Source organism: Pteropus alecto, unplaced genomic scaffold (assembly GCF_000325575.1).
Source record: "Pteropus alecto unplaced genomic scaffold, ASM32557v1 scaffold86, whole genome shotgun sequence".
Lineage (NCBI taxonomy): Eukaryota > Metazoa > Chordata > Mammalia > Chiroptera > Pteropodidae > Pteropus > Pteropus alecto.
This window is the reverse complement of record NW_006442109.1, coordinates 9247961-9265888: the sequence shown is the minus strand read 5'-3', so window position 1 is coordinate 9265888 and position 17928 is coordinate 9247961. Positions and strand designations below refer to the sequence as shown.

Below are 17928 nucleotides of genomic sequence, written 5' to 3'. Positions count from 1 at the left end.
GGATCCCCACCATGGCACGCAGTCTTTGAGCTGGATTTCATTTCCTATCTACCCCAGGTTCTCCTCTTTCTGAACACAGCCCCCCACTTCAGGGAAGTTGGACTCTTCCATGTTTTCAGCCCACCATGTTCATTCCTGTTCACATACTTTTGCTTGTGCTATTCCTTCCATCATTTCAAACAGTATACATCTTCAAGGCCCACCTCTTGTCTAGCTTTCACTAGCTGCTCCAGCCCACACTGATAACCACAATGAATGTCCTCTGACAATGAGTGGCTCTTTTTAGAAGTTCAGCATTATTAGGGAACCATTTCATGTATCTATTACCTGTTACCTAGCTGAAACAAAGGACAAATTAGGGAGATATAAGGTGGCACCTGAAGCCCTAACTAAATCTCAACAACATTAGCCTCCTCAGGTAAAAGAGAAATCTGTTGGACAACTTCATAGTTAGGTCAACATACCCAGTTCCTCATTCCCTTTTACTCCTGCAACCCTATAGAATCAAGCGGGTCCTCAAGGCTACTTTCCCTTCATCTCTACTTCCTGGTTCCTTTTGGAGGAACTCCTTCATTCAGCTTTGTTCTTGGGAGGGGAGAGCTTTCCTCAGTTTTGGCTCCCAGGATCAAAAGTATAGCTGGCCCTCCTCTGGTTACAGCTCCTCAGATGCCAACACCTGCCTTGACATATTGGCACTCAATACTTTGGTTAGGCAGAGACTTGTTAAAACTTGGTGGAGTGAAGGGGCATAGCCACAGCAGATGGAAGCCTCCCTGCAGCCTCCTCTTCTGGGTGGATTTCTCTGGTGACAGTATTGACCTGTGCTCCTCCCTTGGAATAGGACCAACCTGGAGGCCTTGCAGAAGAGGCTACAAGAAGAGGCCTGTTTCCTCTCATCCTACCTTTAGGAGCTTAAGCATTTAAGAAAGTGTTTATCTACCCATCCATCCATATATTTTTAAAGCCTCTCTTCCTTCTAGTTAATTCACCTGGAAATCAAACCTGCAATCCGGAACCAGATCATAAGAGAGCTGCAAGTTCTACATGAGTGTAACTCTCCGTACATCGTGGGCTTCTATGGTGCATTTTACAGTGATGGCGAGATCAGCATCTGCATGGAGCATATGGTATGTGGCAATCTGTTGGCCTCTGGAGCCTGGGAGTTGGGTGGCTTTGGTCTAATCTTTGATCTGAGAGGTGACTAGCTGTCTGGTTCTCCTGGATCCCCCATACTGTTTTGGGTTTCTGGGTAGCCTCTTGCCTGGGTCCTGCCTTTCTTCAAAGAGAAATGGCGCAACCAGTTATCCCTGGTGGGTGTTCCCTAGAGGTACTTTGTCTTGTTTGCCACTGTGCCTCCATAACTTTGTATGGTATGGCATTTCTTGATCATTAAGAGATGTTCAAAATAATGGGACACCGCCATAACAAGTAGGTACTTTGTCTTGTTTGCCACTGTGCCTCCATAACTTTGGGCAAATTTCATTATCTTTCTGATTCTCAGTATCCTTATCTGTAAGGTGGCCATTATTATACCTGTCTCTTTGTGGTGAGGATTAATTCAAATAACAGATATAAGTTTTCCAGCACTGTCTGACTCAGCATGTCTTCTGCAAACATTAAGCTTTTGCTTTATTATTACTGGCACCGACAGTTCAGAGATATAGGCTGACGTGATTGAGTCTCGATACTTCAAGACTGCTATGCTTTCAGTGTCCCTCAGCAACTTCTCCACTTCCTTCCTGACTCTGTAGACCTGGAATGAGAGCCCTGGTGCTTGGTCTCAATGAACTCTAGAAGAACACACTCTCTTTGTGTTTTGACCCTAGCTGGTGTCCCATTATTTTGAACATCTCTTAATGATCAAGAAATGCCATACACACTATTGTAGGCATCTGTTGACTTTTCTGGGTGCCATATGGAACATGGATCCTTAAAACATCTGTGTGTCTAAAGGTTACTGAGAAAGTACTCATTCCCTCTTGCTTTAGTGAGAGTAAAGTAGTTTCTCTGGGAACCATGTGAACATTTCTGGCTTCGTCCTAGACCAGGCCTGTGGTGCTGATTATTTTTTACTTGGGTCTTGGCTTTCCATTGGTGGGGTGGGGCTGTTTCTTATCCTTTGGGTTTCTTGGGCTCTTTGTGCTCATTATGGTTGGTTTTCCAGCTCTAGGCTGAGTTTTGGATGAATGTGTCTGCGGCAGTGGAGGTCCTGGAAAACTAGAAGCGGGAGAGGGTGGAGGTAATATTGATAAACTAGAGACAGGAAAGGCCAGAGTAGCCTTCTTTCCTCTTAGGTTTCACCAAAATAATGGAAAGTGGGTGGTGGCATGACTAGACATGAAAGCAACTGGCTCTCACATCTTCTACCACTTGCTGAGTCCTTTTCACATTATGTAAGTTATTGATCACGTCAGGCTTGTCACATGAGCTGGATTATTGACTCCACTCCCCACCCCAGACAGTAGATGGAGTGAGTAAGGCCTTGACAGGTTTAGTAATTAGTCTAAGTCATATAACCAATAAGTGTAAGTGCTGATTTCCAACCACTGTATCTAACCTATCTGCTTTCTTTCAATTTAATACTCTCTCCAAGTCATATACTTATACTCAGGATTTTCTCATTTCTGCAAAGAAATGTTTGGATCAGAGCTTCTGTAGGGAATCCTCCCCATGCTAACATCTTGTGTTTCTATGGTATTTGGCACTTACAGCCCGTCAGGATTTACATTAATGAACATGGGTTCTGCTTCACATTTATTTTAGTGCTTGTTATATGCAAGGTGCCCTGTGAACCGCAGAGGAGATGGAGACATTAAAAGCAGCATCTCTGCCTCCTAGAGCTGGATGGCTGTATTCTAGAGCCTTCTCAAGCGAGGGGTGTCATTGTGGATGTAAGGGCTTCTTAGCACCAAGTATGTGTCATTTCATACCTTCTAAACCATCAGAACTTCTTTCCTTCAAGTCTGTGCCACCCAGAATTCTGCCTTTAATAGGGAAACCAGGAGGCTGTTTGTGGGGTGAGTATGGTTGAACTCTAGAGTGCTTGCTTAGGCCCCAAACATTGATAGGCAGTGGCCTATTCATTTATTCAGACCTTGCTGGGACCTCTTTTATTAGCTTTATGTGGCCTCTTGCCATGTGGAGGACAGTCTTTTTATTTATCTTAAATTGACTTATTTTGAGGCTTTGTCGTTCTGGAATCTTTATTCATTCTGGATTCATAGATATTGATCATGACATTTGTACCTCTCGCCCTGTCTCCCTCCATCCCCTCCAGCCCTCCCTTCCAGGAGAAGATGACACAGGACATGACAAGGCTTGGTTTCCTATTCTCTTGGTCTCAATATCTGCAGATCATCCCCCCTGCCATGGATTTGGCTCCTTGGGAATAGTGGAGTCCTGCCATACAATGAAGCAGAGGATAATTCTGAAATTGAGAAGCCTGAGCCTGGAAAACTGGCTGTCAGAGGCTAGAAGGGTCAGAACCTTTTGAGGGCCAAGCATGGTGTCTGGCACCTGTTAGACTATATATGTTAGATGACTGAATTGAGGGAGGCTAGGGTTGGGGAAGTCACGATCGGGCCTGGGGCTCAGTGAGAAAGAGGTATTGGAGTCAGCAATAGACTGTCTTTCTGGGTATACACAGGTTCAGACAGCAGCTATAACAGTCTGTTAATACTAGTGGAGGCGCTCAGAGCAGCCAGAGAAAGGCCCTGTCAGGAAGCAGTTGTGGCTTGAAGTCCAAGCAGCCCTGAGTGCCAGAGTAGCTTTCTGCTCTAGCCCTCCCTGGACACACTCAACCCTTCCTTGCTCCCTGAGCAGGCCCTCCTGCAGGAGAGCTCCTGCACATGCTGCCCTTGATGGGAAGACTGACTTCTGGCTGTTACTTCTCTTTTGGGATTCTGCTTTGCCTCAGTTTCTCTATTTCAAAGGTGTTGACATGTAGAACTCTGTTTATTAGCCATATCCCAACTTATGAGGTTCTGTGGTCCTCTCTGTCACAAGTCTTTGTATGATATTCTTTGTCATTAATAATTTCCTCCAACACTTTATTATGAAAATTTGAACCATACAGAAATTTGAAAGAATTGTATAATGCACACTGTAAACCCATCACCTGGATTCTTCAGTTAACATGTTGCCATATTTGCTTTACCACATATTGTCCATCTATCCATTGCTCAGATTATTTTGGGGATGCATTTTAAAGTAAAATTGTGTCATCACAATTTTATTCACTGAGTCCCATCTTCTAAAGCACTTGGCCAGGGTCTCACCGTTCATAGAAATAAGCTGTGTGTACTGTCCATTCTGAATTTTGATACTCAAGGGGTAAATGAGGGCTCCTTGATCAGAACAGGTATGCTGTTGTTTTGGGGAAGTAGATTCCTGCCCCAGTGGTAGCTGGGCAACCATAAGATTGGGGACTCAGGATTTATGGTTCTCATGCAGGAGTAAAAGCTTTTGAGCTCTTTTTTTTCCATAAAGCATTTGTCTCTTCTATAGAAAACCTTCACAAAAGCACCATTGACTTAGTTAATAATCAGCTTCTAAAAATACTCACAATTTCAGCAGCTTTAGTCAGTGAAGGCAAGTCCTTGGCAACAGTGAAGTAGAATTAAAAGGTTGTGAGGTGAGTTGCAGGCAACTCTGGGAAATCCTGACTGTGGTTCATGCTTCTTAAATCTTGCTAATTGCATTGTTCACATTGTAACTTCTTATAGCTCGGAAGGAAGTTAAAAAGAGCCAAGGTTTCTTCTTTTTTAATAGAAATATTTACCGTAATTCCCAGAGAAAGTGTAAACCAAGATGGTTAGTTGTGCTGCCCTTATCCCAGGCTGTGGAACCTGAGAACCACAGGGTTAACTTTTCTACTTCGTTTGAATCAGATTTTGAAAGGATTATTTTTTAATTAATTAATTTTTTTATGGTGACATTGGTTAACGAAATCCAGTAAGTTTCCGCTATACACTTCAATAATAAGGCATATATATATTTACACAGTGTGTTCACCTCCCATAGTTAGATTTCTATCACCACATATTGACCCCCTTTATCCCGTCTACCTCCCTCCTCACCCCACCCCCTACCCTCTGGTAACCACTAGTCTATTATCCATGTCCATGCGTCTGTTTATTTGTCCTGTTCATTTGTTGCTTTTAGGTTTATGTCCCACATATAAGTGATATCATGTAATTTTCAACTTTTTCTATCTGGCTTATTTTACTTAGCATGATTATCTCGAGGTCCATCCATGTTGTCGCAAATGGCAGTATTTCATCTCTTTTTATGGCTGAGTAATATTCCATTGTATATATATGTACCACAGCTTCTTTATCCAATCATCTATCATAGGATACTTCAGTTGCTTCTATGTCCTGGCCACTGAATAATGGTGTGCAAATATATTTTCTGATGTGGATTTTCAAGTCTTTGGGGATTGCTGGATCATATGGTAGATCAATTCTTAGTTTTTTGAGGAATCTCCATATTGTTTTCCATAGTGTCTGTACCATTTTGCAGTCCCACCAGCAGTGTATAAGGGTTCCTTTTTCTCCGCACTCTCTCCAACACTTGCTATTACTTGTCCTGTTGATAATAGCTATTCCAGCAGGTGTGAGATGGTATCTCATTGTGGTTTTGATTTGCATTTCCCTGATAGCTAGCGATGTTGAACATCTTTTCAAATATTTGATAGCCATTTGCTTGTCCTCTAGGGAGAAGTGTCTGTTCAGGTCCTCTTCCCATTTTTTTGATTGGATCATTTGTTTTTTTTGTTATTGAGTCACATGAGTTCTTTGTATATTTCGGATATTAGGCCCTTATTGGAGGTGTTGCTTGCAAATATATTTCCCATTCTGATGGTTGTCACTACCTGTTGATGATTTCTTTTGCTGAGCAGAAGCTTTTTAGTTTGATGTAGTCCCATTCATTTATTTTAGCTTTTACTTCCCTTGCTTTTGAGGTCAAATTCATAAAATCTTCTTTAAGTCCAAGGTCTTTGAGTTTAGTTCCTGTTTTCTTCCATGCATTTTATTGTTTCAGGTGTTATATTCAGGTCCTTAATCCATTTTGAGTTAATTTTGGTGTATGGCGATAGACAACAGTCTAGTTTCATTCTTTTGCAGGTGGCTTTTGAAAGGATTGTTTTGTTACCTGGTTTTAAGTCCTCCATGAGAATTAGGCAAAGCCGTTCAAAGGATCTGAAGCCACATTCGATTGGAAGCAAAATAGCAATGGCTCAGAAACTTTCTGCATTGGAGTTCCTCTTCCATCAGTAAAGGAAATTGAGAGGTGCTGGGCATTTCTAGGAGCTGATTGACTTGGGTGTAGTTATTTGGTCTGTGGTATTGTCTTGATATGGCCACCAAGGGCCTGTGGCATTCTGAAGGCTACCAGGCTCATAAGATGACCCATACCTCAGCCTGAGTTAGGGCTCTTTCTTCCAAGGGCTCTTAGAAAATAAGTGTATTTACAGGGCAGTTCTGGTTAGTTCTAGATTCATAATTCTATTCTTTTGTCTGTATGGAGATGATGGTATGTTTGACTTTTAGGTTGAATTTAGGACTCCTCCACCGTGCTCCTTGGTGGACAGACCCACCATTAGGACCCACAAATAAGGGAGTTATTTCTGTGCTAGGGAGTTAATTATGATTAGAAGGCAGACATATTCAGGGTGTTCATTTGGGTTTGAGGATTCACATCTGTGATCCAGAGTTGACATGACAGAAAGTGATTGGTCCAAACTATCCTTTTTATAAGCATGGAATTTTTAAGTTGATAATCTACTTTTAGAAGTGTTTGGTAACGTTTCCTGAGATGTCTGTATCCCTGAGTGAATCTTCCTTGTTTTCTCACCTCCTTTAGAAAGAAAGCAGTGTTGTATCTACCTAATAGTGCCTTTGCACAAAATGGGTGCTCAGTAAGTATCTGTTAATTTATTTATAGATTTAATTCTCCACTTTCATAAATGAATTCAATCAAAAAAGGTTAAACATTCAATGTAGAAAATTTATAAACAATAGACAAGCACAAAGAAGAAACTATCATGCAACAAAAATCCCTGATAATCTTATTACCTAGATTGGAAATAGCTATTGATAACATTTTTGATGTTCTGGTTTTGTGAGTATACACACACATCTTTTTACTTATAAAAATGGGATTTTCCTCCGTCCTTCTTTAGTTTATAATCTTATACATTGTTCTCTGACTTTACATTCCACAGATGCATTGTAGAGGCTTGGTGATTTTGGAGGGAACTTTTCTCTGGTCTTGCCCACCTCCAAGATTTTGCTTGGCTTCTTTGTCACTCCTGTTGCGAGTCCTTCCTTTAGCTACTTGGTGCAAGAATCACTTCTTCCTCTGAGCACCTATAGCATTGTGTGTTCTCTTTAATTATTCGTTCCCCGCCTTGTTTCAGAGGAGGATTTAAAGTCCTTTGCCTCTTTATGAATATGTCCTATCTTCCAAGCAGACTGTTTTTTACTGTAGTTATAGATTTCCATCCCTAGTTCCTTACGTATCTCTGTGCCTTACACAGAGTTGATTAATAAATGAAAGATAATGATGGTAACTTCTCAGTGTAGACAGTATACTTTAGAAAAATCAGTGTGAGTTTGGAATTCTCTCTACTTCTAAGGGTAATTTTAAATTGCGGCTGGTAATTGGTTACACCTGAAGCCGTAGGGGCATGAACCTATTTCTGCCTTGACACATCAGAGTTCCTTGAGTGAAGCATTTTCTTCAAGATCTCCAGTTAAAATGTAGAATCTATAAATGGAAAGGCCCTGCTATGTGGGTCCTGCAGAGGTTGGCTTCAAAATACACTTGGGTTCTCTCTTAACATTCTCCCTTTCCACTGCCTTTGCCCGGGGCCCAGCTTATGTCGTCTTCCCCTGATTTAATCCTTGCTGATCTCCTTGCCTTTCTCTCAGCTGCTATGGTTTTCATCTTAAAACACTCTGGTTAGATTCCTTTCCTTCTGCCTTGACAAAGTCAAGTCTTGGTTCCTTGATGTGGCTCTGTGATCTGGCCATAGCTGCCCATTGCTAGCCTGACCCATCATTGCATTTCTAAATGTATCCATGGTGAAATGAACCACATGTCATCCCAGAAGTAGTACACAATTTAATTCATCTCTCCTTTTGATCTTATTAAAATACCTTGTTCTTTTCTCCCCTTGCCCCACTTTTTTCCCAGGTATGGAACTCATACTCGTTCTTTAAGATTGAGAATGAATATGATTAGAAGGCAGACATATTCAAATGCCATTCTTGTAAACGAAGTCAGAATTCTCCCTTCTGCATGTCTATAGCACCTTTCCATACATTTTTTTAAAAAAATATTTTGTTAAGAGTTGTATTCATAATAAAGAGACTGGTATTTTTCTTCCCACTACTACTTTGTAAATTTATTGAGGTCAGGAACTAGGTCTTTTTCATATCTCTATCCCCCATAGAACTAACATAGTCTTTGGCACTTTGTAGGATTTGTGAAGTGAATATATTGCTTTCTCTGACATTTAAAAGATTTTTATTAATTATGATTTGTTAGGGTAATGCCAGTTATAAGTTGTGACTTATATGATGGTGATAAAATGGCTAACATTTATTGAGCACTTAATGTGCTGTAGACATTGGTTCTTAGTGCTTTATATGTTTTAGCTTGTTTAATACTTATACTAGCCCTATGATTATTATAATAGCTTTATAATTATTATCACCCCCATTTTATAAGTTGAGTAACTTGGTCAAAGTCCCCTAGATGGTAAGTAGAAGAGTAAGGATTTGAATTTAAATGGGTTGCCTCTAGAGCCAGCCCTCCTAGTCAATACATATACTGTCACAAATGAGGACCCCCCTTTTTAACCACTGAATTAGTAATTTGTTTAATGATTATTCATAGGATTTGAGTTACTAGTTATTTGATACCCCTCACAGTGTTTCACATGCATATGATATTTGATGTCTGGAACAAACCAAAGGGTACTTACTCTTCTAGGAGTATTTGCCACCTGTGAGATTCACTTTCCTCCTGAAGTTTAACACTTGAAAGAATAGTTAGAAACACTGTCACTAAATGGGCTGGTATTCTTGTTCTTAGGATGGGGGTTCCTTGGATCAAGTGCTGAAGAAAGCTGGACGAATTCCTGAACAAATTTTAGGAAAAGTTAGCATTGCTGTGAGTATACTGTGAAGTTTTTCTTCTAAGTCCTCTCACTGATAATGAGTTGGTAGGAAATGGACAAGGGAAGAAGCTAGGAAGTCTACAAAGGGAAAGTTTGTAATAAAATGGGGTTTTCTCACTAGAGTTTTCCCTATCTAGATTATTTATGATATTTCTCTCTCTCTTCTCCCCCATTAAAACTAGAAAAGTGACTTCCTCTGTTTAAAATTTTCTCTATATGAAAAATACCACAGAGTATCCAAAAGAATTCCTATTTGTGGCATCAGAAAGCCTCTTTTTAGATTGCAGATGTAGAAAGGAATGAATTCAAGCAAAGTGTTTTTTAATGTTTAATCTTGCAATAATCAATTTTACTTAAAAATAATACTCTATATGCCATGTAAAAAAGATGGTTTCTTGATAAGGCAGGTTAAAAAATCAAACAAAAGAAAAAACAGGAGAAGAATGCAAATTTGTGATGTTAGATCAGATATTTTCTAGATTATTTTAAAAAAGACATTGAGTATTTTTGAAACACCATTATTTCAGTTTCCTATCTTTTTACATTCTCTTTTCTCTAGGTAATTAAAGGTCTGACGTATCTGAGGGAGAAGCACAAGATTATGCATAGAGGTAAGAAATTACTTGCTAGTTATCGCTTTTTAAATTTTAGCTAAAATCTAAATGCATTCTCTTTTGTGTTTTAGTGTAAAAACCATTTAATAGTATTTTTAGTTTTTATTACAAATCTTTGACTATTTAGCTTGATGGCTGGAGCAACCTCTTTTTAGTCTGTTGTACACCTGTTACCTGAAGCTATGACAGGCATAATCCACAGCAAGCCCAGCCCAGAGGCTCAGCTGGAATTTAGTTACCCCGCCCCCAGTGTCACTGTCTGCCCTCTGGACTAGACTGTGCATAGGCCCAAAGCCATGACTAAATGACTAGATATGAGTTTAACTGTAAAAGAAACTTTGGTTTCTTTTAATAAAGGTACATGTGCACTTAACCATATGATCATACCACTCTACATATTTATCCAAGATAAATGAAAATATATGTATGTCCACAGAAACTCTTGTACAGATGTTTAAAGCAACTGTATTCATTGTAGGAACAACCAAAATGTTCTTTGACAGGCAAGGAGATAAACAAATGTAGTATCTCCATATGATAGAGAATACTATTCATCAATAAAAATGAACAGGCTACTGATAGACATAACTTTGATTAATCTCAAAAACATTTATGCTGGATGAAAGAAACCCAGCACAAAATAGTACATGCTGTTACCAGTTATATAAAATGATAGAGAAAACAATGGATCTGTAGTGATATATAGTAGAACAGTGGTTGCCTGAGGGTTTAGGGGAGACCTAACTTCAAAGTGAAATGAGGGAACTTTTTTGGGTGATGGAAATGTTATATTTTGTTTGTGATGGTATATATGTGGATATATGCTTTTATCAAAAGTCAAACTTTCCACTAAAGTGGCTGCATTTTACAGTATATGTTATACTTCAAGTGTATTTTTAAAAAAGGATGAAGAAGCTAGAGGAAAGAATAATTGAAAATGCTGTCAACCATGTCCCTTCAGCTGCGGTGTGCTAACAGCAACAAGTATAAAGAAGGAAGGCCAAGGAGGAGTGGAGTGGATTAGACTGGTGAAATTGACTGGTCAGCTTATGAGTGACCATATGTGAGGTGATAACATTCTGAATTTTAAAATAGGCATTTTTTTTTATTGTGATAAAATATACATAACATAAAATTTACCATTTTAACCAGTTTTAAGTTATAGTTCAATGGTATTAAATACATTCATATTGTTGTGCAACCACCACCACCATTAGTATTGTTAGGGTGCCAATTTTGCTTTAATTGATCTATAGATTCAAGGCCATTTCCTTGAAAATATCAGCAATCTTTTTTGTGGAATTGACAGACTGTGTCTAAAATTTATATGAAAATTCAAAGGATGTAGGAGAGTCAAAACAACTTTGAAAAAGAAAAACAAAGTTGTGGGACATACACTACCTAATTTTAATATTTGTTACAAAGCTACAGTAATCAATAGAGTATTGTATAGGTGTAAAGCTAAACGTAATAGATCAAATAGAACAGAATGAAGAGTTCAGAAATAGACACATATATATATAATCAGTTGAGTTTTGACAAAGATTACATAGTAGTTCCATAAGGGAAGAATAGTCTTTTCATTATATGATACTGGAACAATTGGATATCCTATGCACAAAAATGAACCTTTACTTCACACCATATAGAAAAATCAGCTCTCAGTAGATCATAGGTCTAACTGTAAGAGATAAAACTGTAAAACTTCTAAAAGAAGGCACATGGAACTATCTTAGTGACCTGTGTTTTAACAGTTTTTAAATGGGACACAAAGGCACAAACTAAAATAAAAATCAGTCAAACTTCATCTAAATTAAAAACATGCTTTTCAAAAGACACTGTGACAAAAATGAAAAGGCAAGCTATAGACTTAAGAAAATATTGGCAAAACAAACATCTGTCGAACGACTTTATGTAGAATATATAAAGACCTCTATAACTTAATAATAAAAAGATAACCCAATAAAAAATAGATAAAAGATTTGAACAGACACTTTACCAAAGAAGATATATGAATGGCAAAAAAGCACATGAAAGGATATTCAACATCATTAGTTATTAGGGAAATGTAAATTAAAACTGCAATGAGGTTGTGGTTTTAATGACATTACAAAATATCCACTGTCAAAAGAGGCTGACTACATGTTATTGAGTATGTGGAGCAACTGGAACTCTCAGATACTGCTGGCAGGAATGTTAAATGGTACAATCCTGCTGGAAAACAGCATATCAGTTTCATAAATGTTAAGCCTATACCTACCTACTATACATTTAGCCATCTCACTCCCAGGATTTACCCTAAAGAAATAAAAACATATGTATCGTCAGGGACTTGTACGTGAATGTTCAAAGTAGTTTTATTTGTAGTAGCCAAAAACTAGAAACAGCCCAAATGTTCATCAACAGTTAAATGGATAAATGAATTGTGTTATATCCATAAATAGAATACTACTTAGCAGTAAAAATAATAAACCATAGATAAAATATGGAGGAATCTCGAAAGAATTATGCTGTGTGAAAAGAGGCAGACAAAAAGCACGTACTCTGTGATTCCATTTGTTTAATTCTAGAAATTGCAAACCGTAGTGACAAAATTTAGATCAGTGGTTGCCTGGGGAATGAAGGAAGGGAAGAAGGGAAGAATTACAAAGGAACATGAAGAAACTTTTGAGGTGATATATTTATAATGTTGATTGTAATGAAGTTGTATATATTCATTAAATGATGGAATTACATATATGGATTTATTATATAAAAATTACATACCAATCAAGCTATAAAAAAACCCAAAAGCAAAAAAAAAAAAAAAAAAAGTCAAGTTGCTGAAAACCAGTGATAGACATTCTTAAAAGCAGCCAGGGAAAGGGACAACTTTGGAAAAGAGTTTGGTAGTTTCTTTTAAATCATAGAACCCATCAACTTCACTTTTTAGTACTGACCTAAGAGAAATGAAAACATTTGTCTACACAGAGATTTGTGCATAAATGTTCATATCGTCTTTATTCCTAATAGCCCCAAACTAGAAACAACCAAAATGTTTATCACCAACAGATTTCGATATATTCAAAGAACAAAACAACTCAACAATAAAAATGAACGAACTGTTGAGAAACACACTTTGGATGAATCTCAAAAACATTATGCTAAGTGAGAGGCCTGACACAAAAGAGTACATATTGTATGATTCCATTTATATGAAATTCTAGGATAGAATTAATCTACAGTAACAAAGTAAATCAATGATTGCCTGAAGGGTCTGGGGATGAGGGTGGTAGAGTGGAGATTAACTTCAAAGGGACATGAGAGAATTTTCTGGAGTAATCAAAATAGTAAATCTTGATTTTGGTGGTAGATTCACAGATATATACTTTTTTTTCAAAATTCTTCAAACTATACACTGAAAATGCAGACTGTAGGAATCTTCTGCTTTCTAACTGCACTGGCTACCATTTTGCCTTTTTCCACTGGCAATTTAAAAAGTATAAATAGGAGGTATGGTATGGCTTGAGGGGAAAGCAGTTTTCCAGCAGTTTAACGGCCCTTAATCTATGGTTTTTTAAGACCTCTGAATTCCATGTTAGAATATTTTAGTGTGTTAATTTCTAAGAAATAGGAGTAACTGAGAGGAGAAGAGGAATGAACATTTCTTGAGTATAGGGCTGTGTTCTAGGGCTGCTATTGACATATGTCATCTCACTGAGAGGTGCCCATAAGGTCAGTGTTGTTAGAAGGATCTGATGGAGTAAAGCCATTACATCATCTATAAAATGGAATTCTCATGCCTACTCCTAGGTTGCTGTGAGGATTAATGATATTATAAAAGGAAGCAACTAGCAAAGAGTTTTGCATGTAGAAGGGCCTAACAAATGGTAATTGCCTTCCTTATTCCTTTATGTAATTTGTGAGGAAATTGAGACCCAAGTGAGATTAAATTCCTTTTATGAACTGTACCTTTGTGTGCTCCTCACCTTTGTTCCTACTACTGCCTTTCCTGGGAATACTTCCTTTCTGATTCTCCCCACCCCGACTCCCTTATACCTTTGCTAGACTGAGTCTGCTCATCTTTTAAATACAGCACTGAGGCTGGGTAATCAGCCAGTTCAAGTTCAAATATTGACTCGCTTATGTAAAAGAGTGTATAAACTCTTTGAGTTTTCTATTCATCTGTAAAATGAGGATAATTCATGCCAAAGAGCAATAGTTGCACGTTGCATACTTCATATAGTTGCAAGAGTTAAATAGTGTTCCTCATAAATCGTTAATAAATGTTAGCTAATAGTAATAATGTTATTTAGCTCAGTCATCTCTTCTTTCGAGAAGCTGTCCCATGAACCCAGTCCATTCCCAGAATGGATTGAGTGCTCTGCCTCTGTATTCTTTTGGTACAGTGTCCATTTCTTTTTTATTGTAATCAATAATGATGATTATTTATTGAGGGTTTGTTATGTACCAACTGCCGTCTTATGAGCATTATGCTTATTTGTTGTTCACAACAGCCTTGTGAAATAGGTATATTTTTCCTAGTTTACACATGTTGGAAACCTGTGTAAAAAAAGCACACAGAGTTTATATGTCTCTCTCACTAGGCTTTGAGTTTCTTCAAATCAGGAAACACGTCTAATTCATCTTTGTTGTTGTTGTTGGGTTTTTTTTTTTTTTAATTTATTTTATTTTTTTAGGCGAGACAGCCTTTGGTTGACCTCACAGATTGCAAGGATCTTGTCAGCTTACAATCCCTTATTTATTTTTTTTTCCACCTACAGCACCTGGTCTTCCTAGGTGGTCTCCGATCCAGGTACTAACCAGGCCCCACCCTGCTTAGCTTCTGAGATCAGATGGGATTGAGCTTGTTCAGGGTGGCGTGGTGGTATAATTCATCTTTGTATTTCCAGTCCCTAATGTAATTTCAGAAAATGGCTCCTCCTTAAAGAGTTGTTAAATGGGTGGATATGTGATAACTTTTGTCAGAACACACAGGAATCAACAGTGAAACTGGGCCAAAAACCAATGTCTCCTATTCTTAACACAGTCATTAATCCAGTCCTGTGTGTTTTTCTACCATGTGCCTTCTCTGTGGTTTTGACAGAAAGCTGTAACTTCATTTCCATCTCAATGTTTTAACTCATTCCTGGAATAACCTTTCAGAAGGGTGCTGCCCCCACTTTCCTAGGAATTTCTTTTCTGGCTCCACCAGTTAGTTATTAATCTTTGGCATGAGGAACTGTTTTGTGAGCCAGATAGGTCTCTGGACAGATGTCTTTGGTGGAGTGTTCACTACTTGCCCAGCCAAGAAAGGGGAGTCACTAGAAGTACTTCTGCCCCAGTGAGCAGTGTGTGTGCAGGCAGACCCGGTCTGGCTGCTCAGCTTTTCAGACTCCTGTTTGTGGGTCTTCTCCAGAAGTTCTGAAAAGATTTGCTGTAAGCCCTGGCCAGTGGGTGGGTACTCTTGCACAGCTTGATTCCTGCGCAAGAAGCACAATGAGTAGATGATTCCTGGAAACCTGAGTTAGGGTGTCTTTAGGCCTCCTTGGTGCCAGTAAGTTCTTCCTTTGGTCTAAATACATTCTTTCCTGATGAAATTTAAACTTCATTCTCATTCTATCCTTGAGGAAAAATGAGGAAGTATAAAGAAGCTTTTTCTCTGCTTTAGATTTTTACTTATTCCTACTCAATGTTGATTTGCTGGTGATAGCTTAGTGACTACTTCAGTTAGCTTTTGCTGTGTAGTAAACCACCCCACACTTAGTAGTTTAAAACAATAACAGTGTATTACTTTCTACAGTTCTGTGGGTTGGCAGGACCTATCCCCCATGTTTTCATTCGTCCTCTGAGAGGCGAAAGCCTTTGTTTCTTCCCGTGATAGTCTTAGGGTTTCAGTAGCAGGAGGGGATAACCCCAGTACTCAAGTATCACATAAGCCTCAGGTTTGTTACTGTCTTGTTGGCTAAAGCAAGTTGTGTGGTCAAGCCAGTATTCAAAGAATAGAGGGGTAGACTCTTATCTCGTGTTGTGGGAAGCTACAAAATATGATGGCCAGTTTTTTTCACTCTATCACAATTATAAAAGTTCAGGGTTTGAATCCTGACTATGCTACTTACTGTGTAACCCTGGGCAAGTTATTTAACTTTTCCAAACCTCAGGAAAATGGAGAAAATAGAGCCTACCTAAAGGTTGTGAGAATTATTTGAGATAATGCCAATAATAAAAAATAACAATAATAGAGAATGCCTACAAAGTACTTAGAATTGTGCTTGATACATAATAGACATTAATAAACATTAGCTACTGCTTAGCAGATGAGTTGGTATAGGTTTTTATGATTACCAGCAACAGAAACTAGCCTAACTTTGTTTAAGCCACTCAAAACTTACTCATTAGAAGGATCCTTTGAAAAGCTTATCCCATATACTTTGATAAGTTAGGAACCAGGGCTGCTCTGGTTGGGGAGCTTGGTCACTCAAGCAGAAAAGCAGCTGCCCTGAGGCCACACCTACTACAGAGGGCTGCTGCTGAGCCAGTTGGCCCTTCTTAGCCTTATGTGTATGTGCGTGTGTGTGTTAGCGGCGGGGCGGGTGCGGGGGGAGGTGGTGGTGCATGCTGTGAGCTCAGTCACCTCCCTGAAGATTCAGGGGTCAGTGCTTCTGAAGCCTATACTCCCACAACAATCACGTAGGTACATATCCCCTCCTGCTGAGTGTTGGAGGCAGGTTGACACCCTGTTATCTAGCACGAAGAGGTGACATTTAAAATTTTTTAATTATTAGGTTGAAAGTGATTTCTAGGTGTGCCCCACTCTAAGTAAAACTAATGTACAACAATAATTTATAACACAATTTGCTTTGGGAGCAATTCTTTGCTTTTTAAAAACATTCACTCTAGGATCTTTCAAATATAGCTTCTCATAGAATCTTCAAAAAGGCAAGCAAATCACATTAATTTGATTCAAACATTTCTTTTTAGGGATATGTTAGTGATACAAAACTAGGCATACCTGCACTTACAAATTATTTTTTAAGAGGAAGCACAATAATGATATTTGTGGGAGACCAGCTGTTTTCAGGTGCTATTTAGGTACTGTTTTCTCAGCTAGGCAGTAGCATCTTAAAAGTTTTTCAGTTATCTATCTTCGTCTTGGTCCTAATGAGGTACACCACCTTGGATGTGCACATGCTAGCTTTCTTACATTTCAAATGTGTCCGAGCTGGATGGGAACCTAGAGGTAAGCAGATTCTCACCCTTGATTCCTAAAGTGATTTGTCTTTGCCATCATAGAGCAGGACTTCTTAGGTAGAACAAGCACAGCTGATAGTCCCACTGTCTGAAGCTCTAGCCAGCTCTTCTGAATTTTATTCGTGGTGAACTGGTCCACTGTGATCTGTCCTGGCGTTGTGCAGACATTGTATTTTATTTCCCCTGCATGTTCAAAGGGCGAAGCAATCCGTGTGTCTCAGCTTGGTGTATGTGGTTTGTGTGCTGTAGATCAGAGGGTGGGTATTATCTGCGACCCCTCTGGGAGTTTAAGTTTTCTGTGAAATCTCTGGGTGACATCCTGGTGGGTAATCATGGGTAGGTACATGCACATATTCCTCCATGTTTGTTTTTTTGCCCTTCTCACAGACACTTTCCCCGTCCAAGAAAAGTGCTTTGTATTTGTAAAATATTCATGGAATATTTACCAAGTGCATGGTACTGGATAAATCACTACAGAAGGCATAAAGATGGCTCATAAATGGTGTCCTCTAATTGCTTATAGTCTTACAGGGGAAAAGAGACATATCTGTAATCAACTCTAATACCTGGTGGAACACAGCCAGTGTCATTATTTTATGCATGAATCACTACCTTGTCAACTTTCAAATAGAATCTGATGTGATATAACTAGAAACTCAATTCAGGACTACTTAATCAAAAGAGAGAATGTATTGGTTTGGGTTACCACGTGGTCAGAAAACAGGGATGAGTCTGGGGTGAAAATGCTAGTCTCAAGACTCTGGTTATCTCTTGGCTTTACTCTTCCTTATGTGAGATTCCTAGTCTTATTTCTTCACGGGAGGCAGTATGCACCTCACTAACCTTAGATACATCTAGTCTTTCAGGCTCCCTCAGAAAAAGAGCTCTGCCCAC

The 17928-nt window shown here is 38.8% G+C and overlaps 1 protein-coding gene across 2 annotated transcripts in view; it reads left to right on the top strand.

Moving 5' to 3' along the window:
* Positions 1-17928, top strand: part of MAP2K1 (mitogen-activated protein kinase kinase 1) — a 70539-nt gene that overhangs the window by 34114 nt on the left and 18497 nt on the right. For both annotated transcript variants that reach the window (XM_006920238.2, XM_025038724.1), the window contains exons 3-5: positions 981-1127; positions 9106-9183; positions 9750-9801. In XM_006920238.2, the coding sequence (XP_006920300.1) occupies positions 981-1127; positions 9106-9183; positions 9750-9801 (277 nt within the window). The remainder of the gene's footprint in view (positions 1-980; positions 1128-9105; positions 9184-9749; positions 9802-17928) is intronic.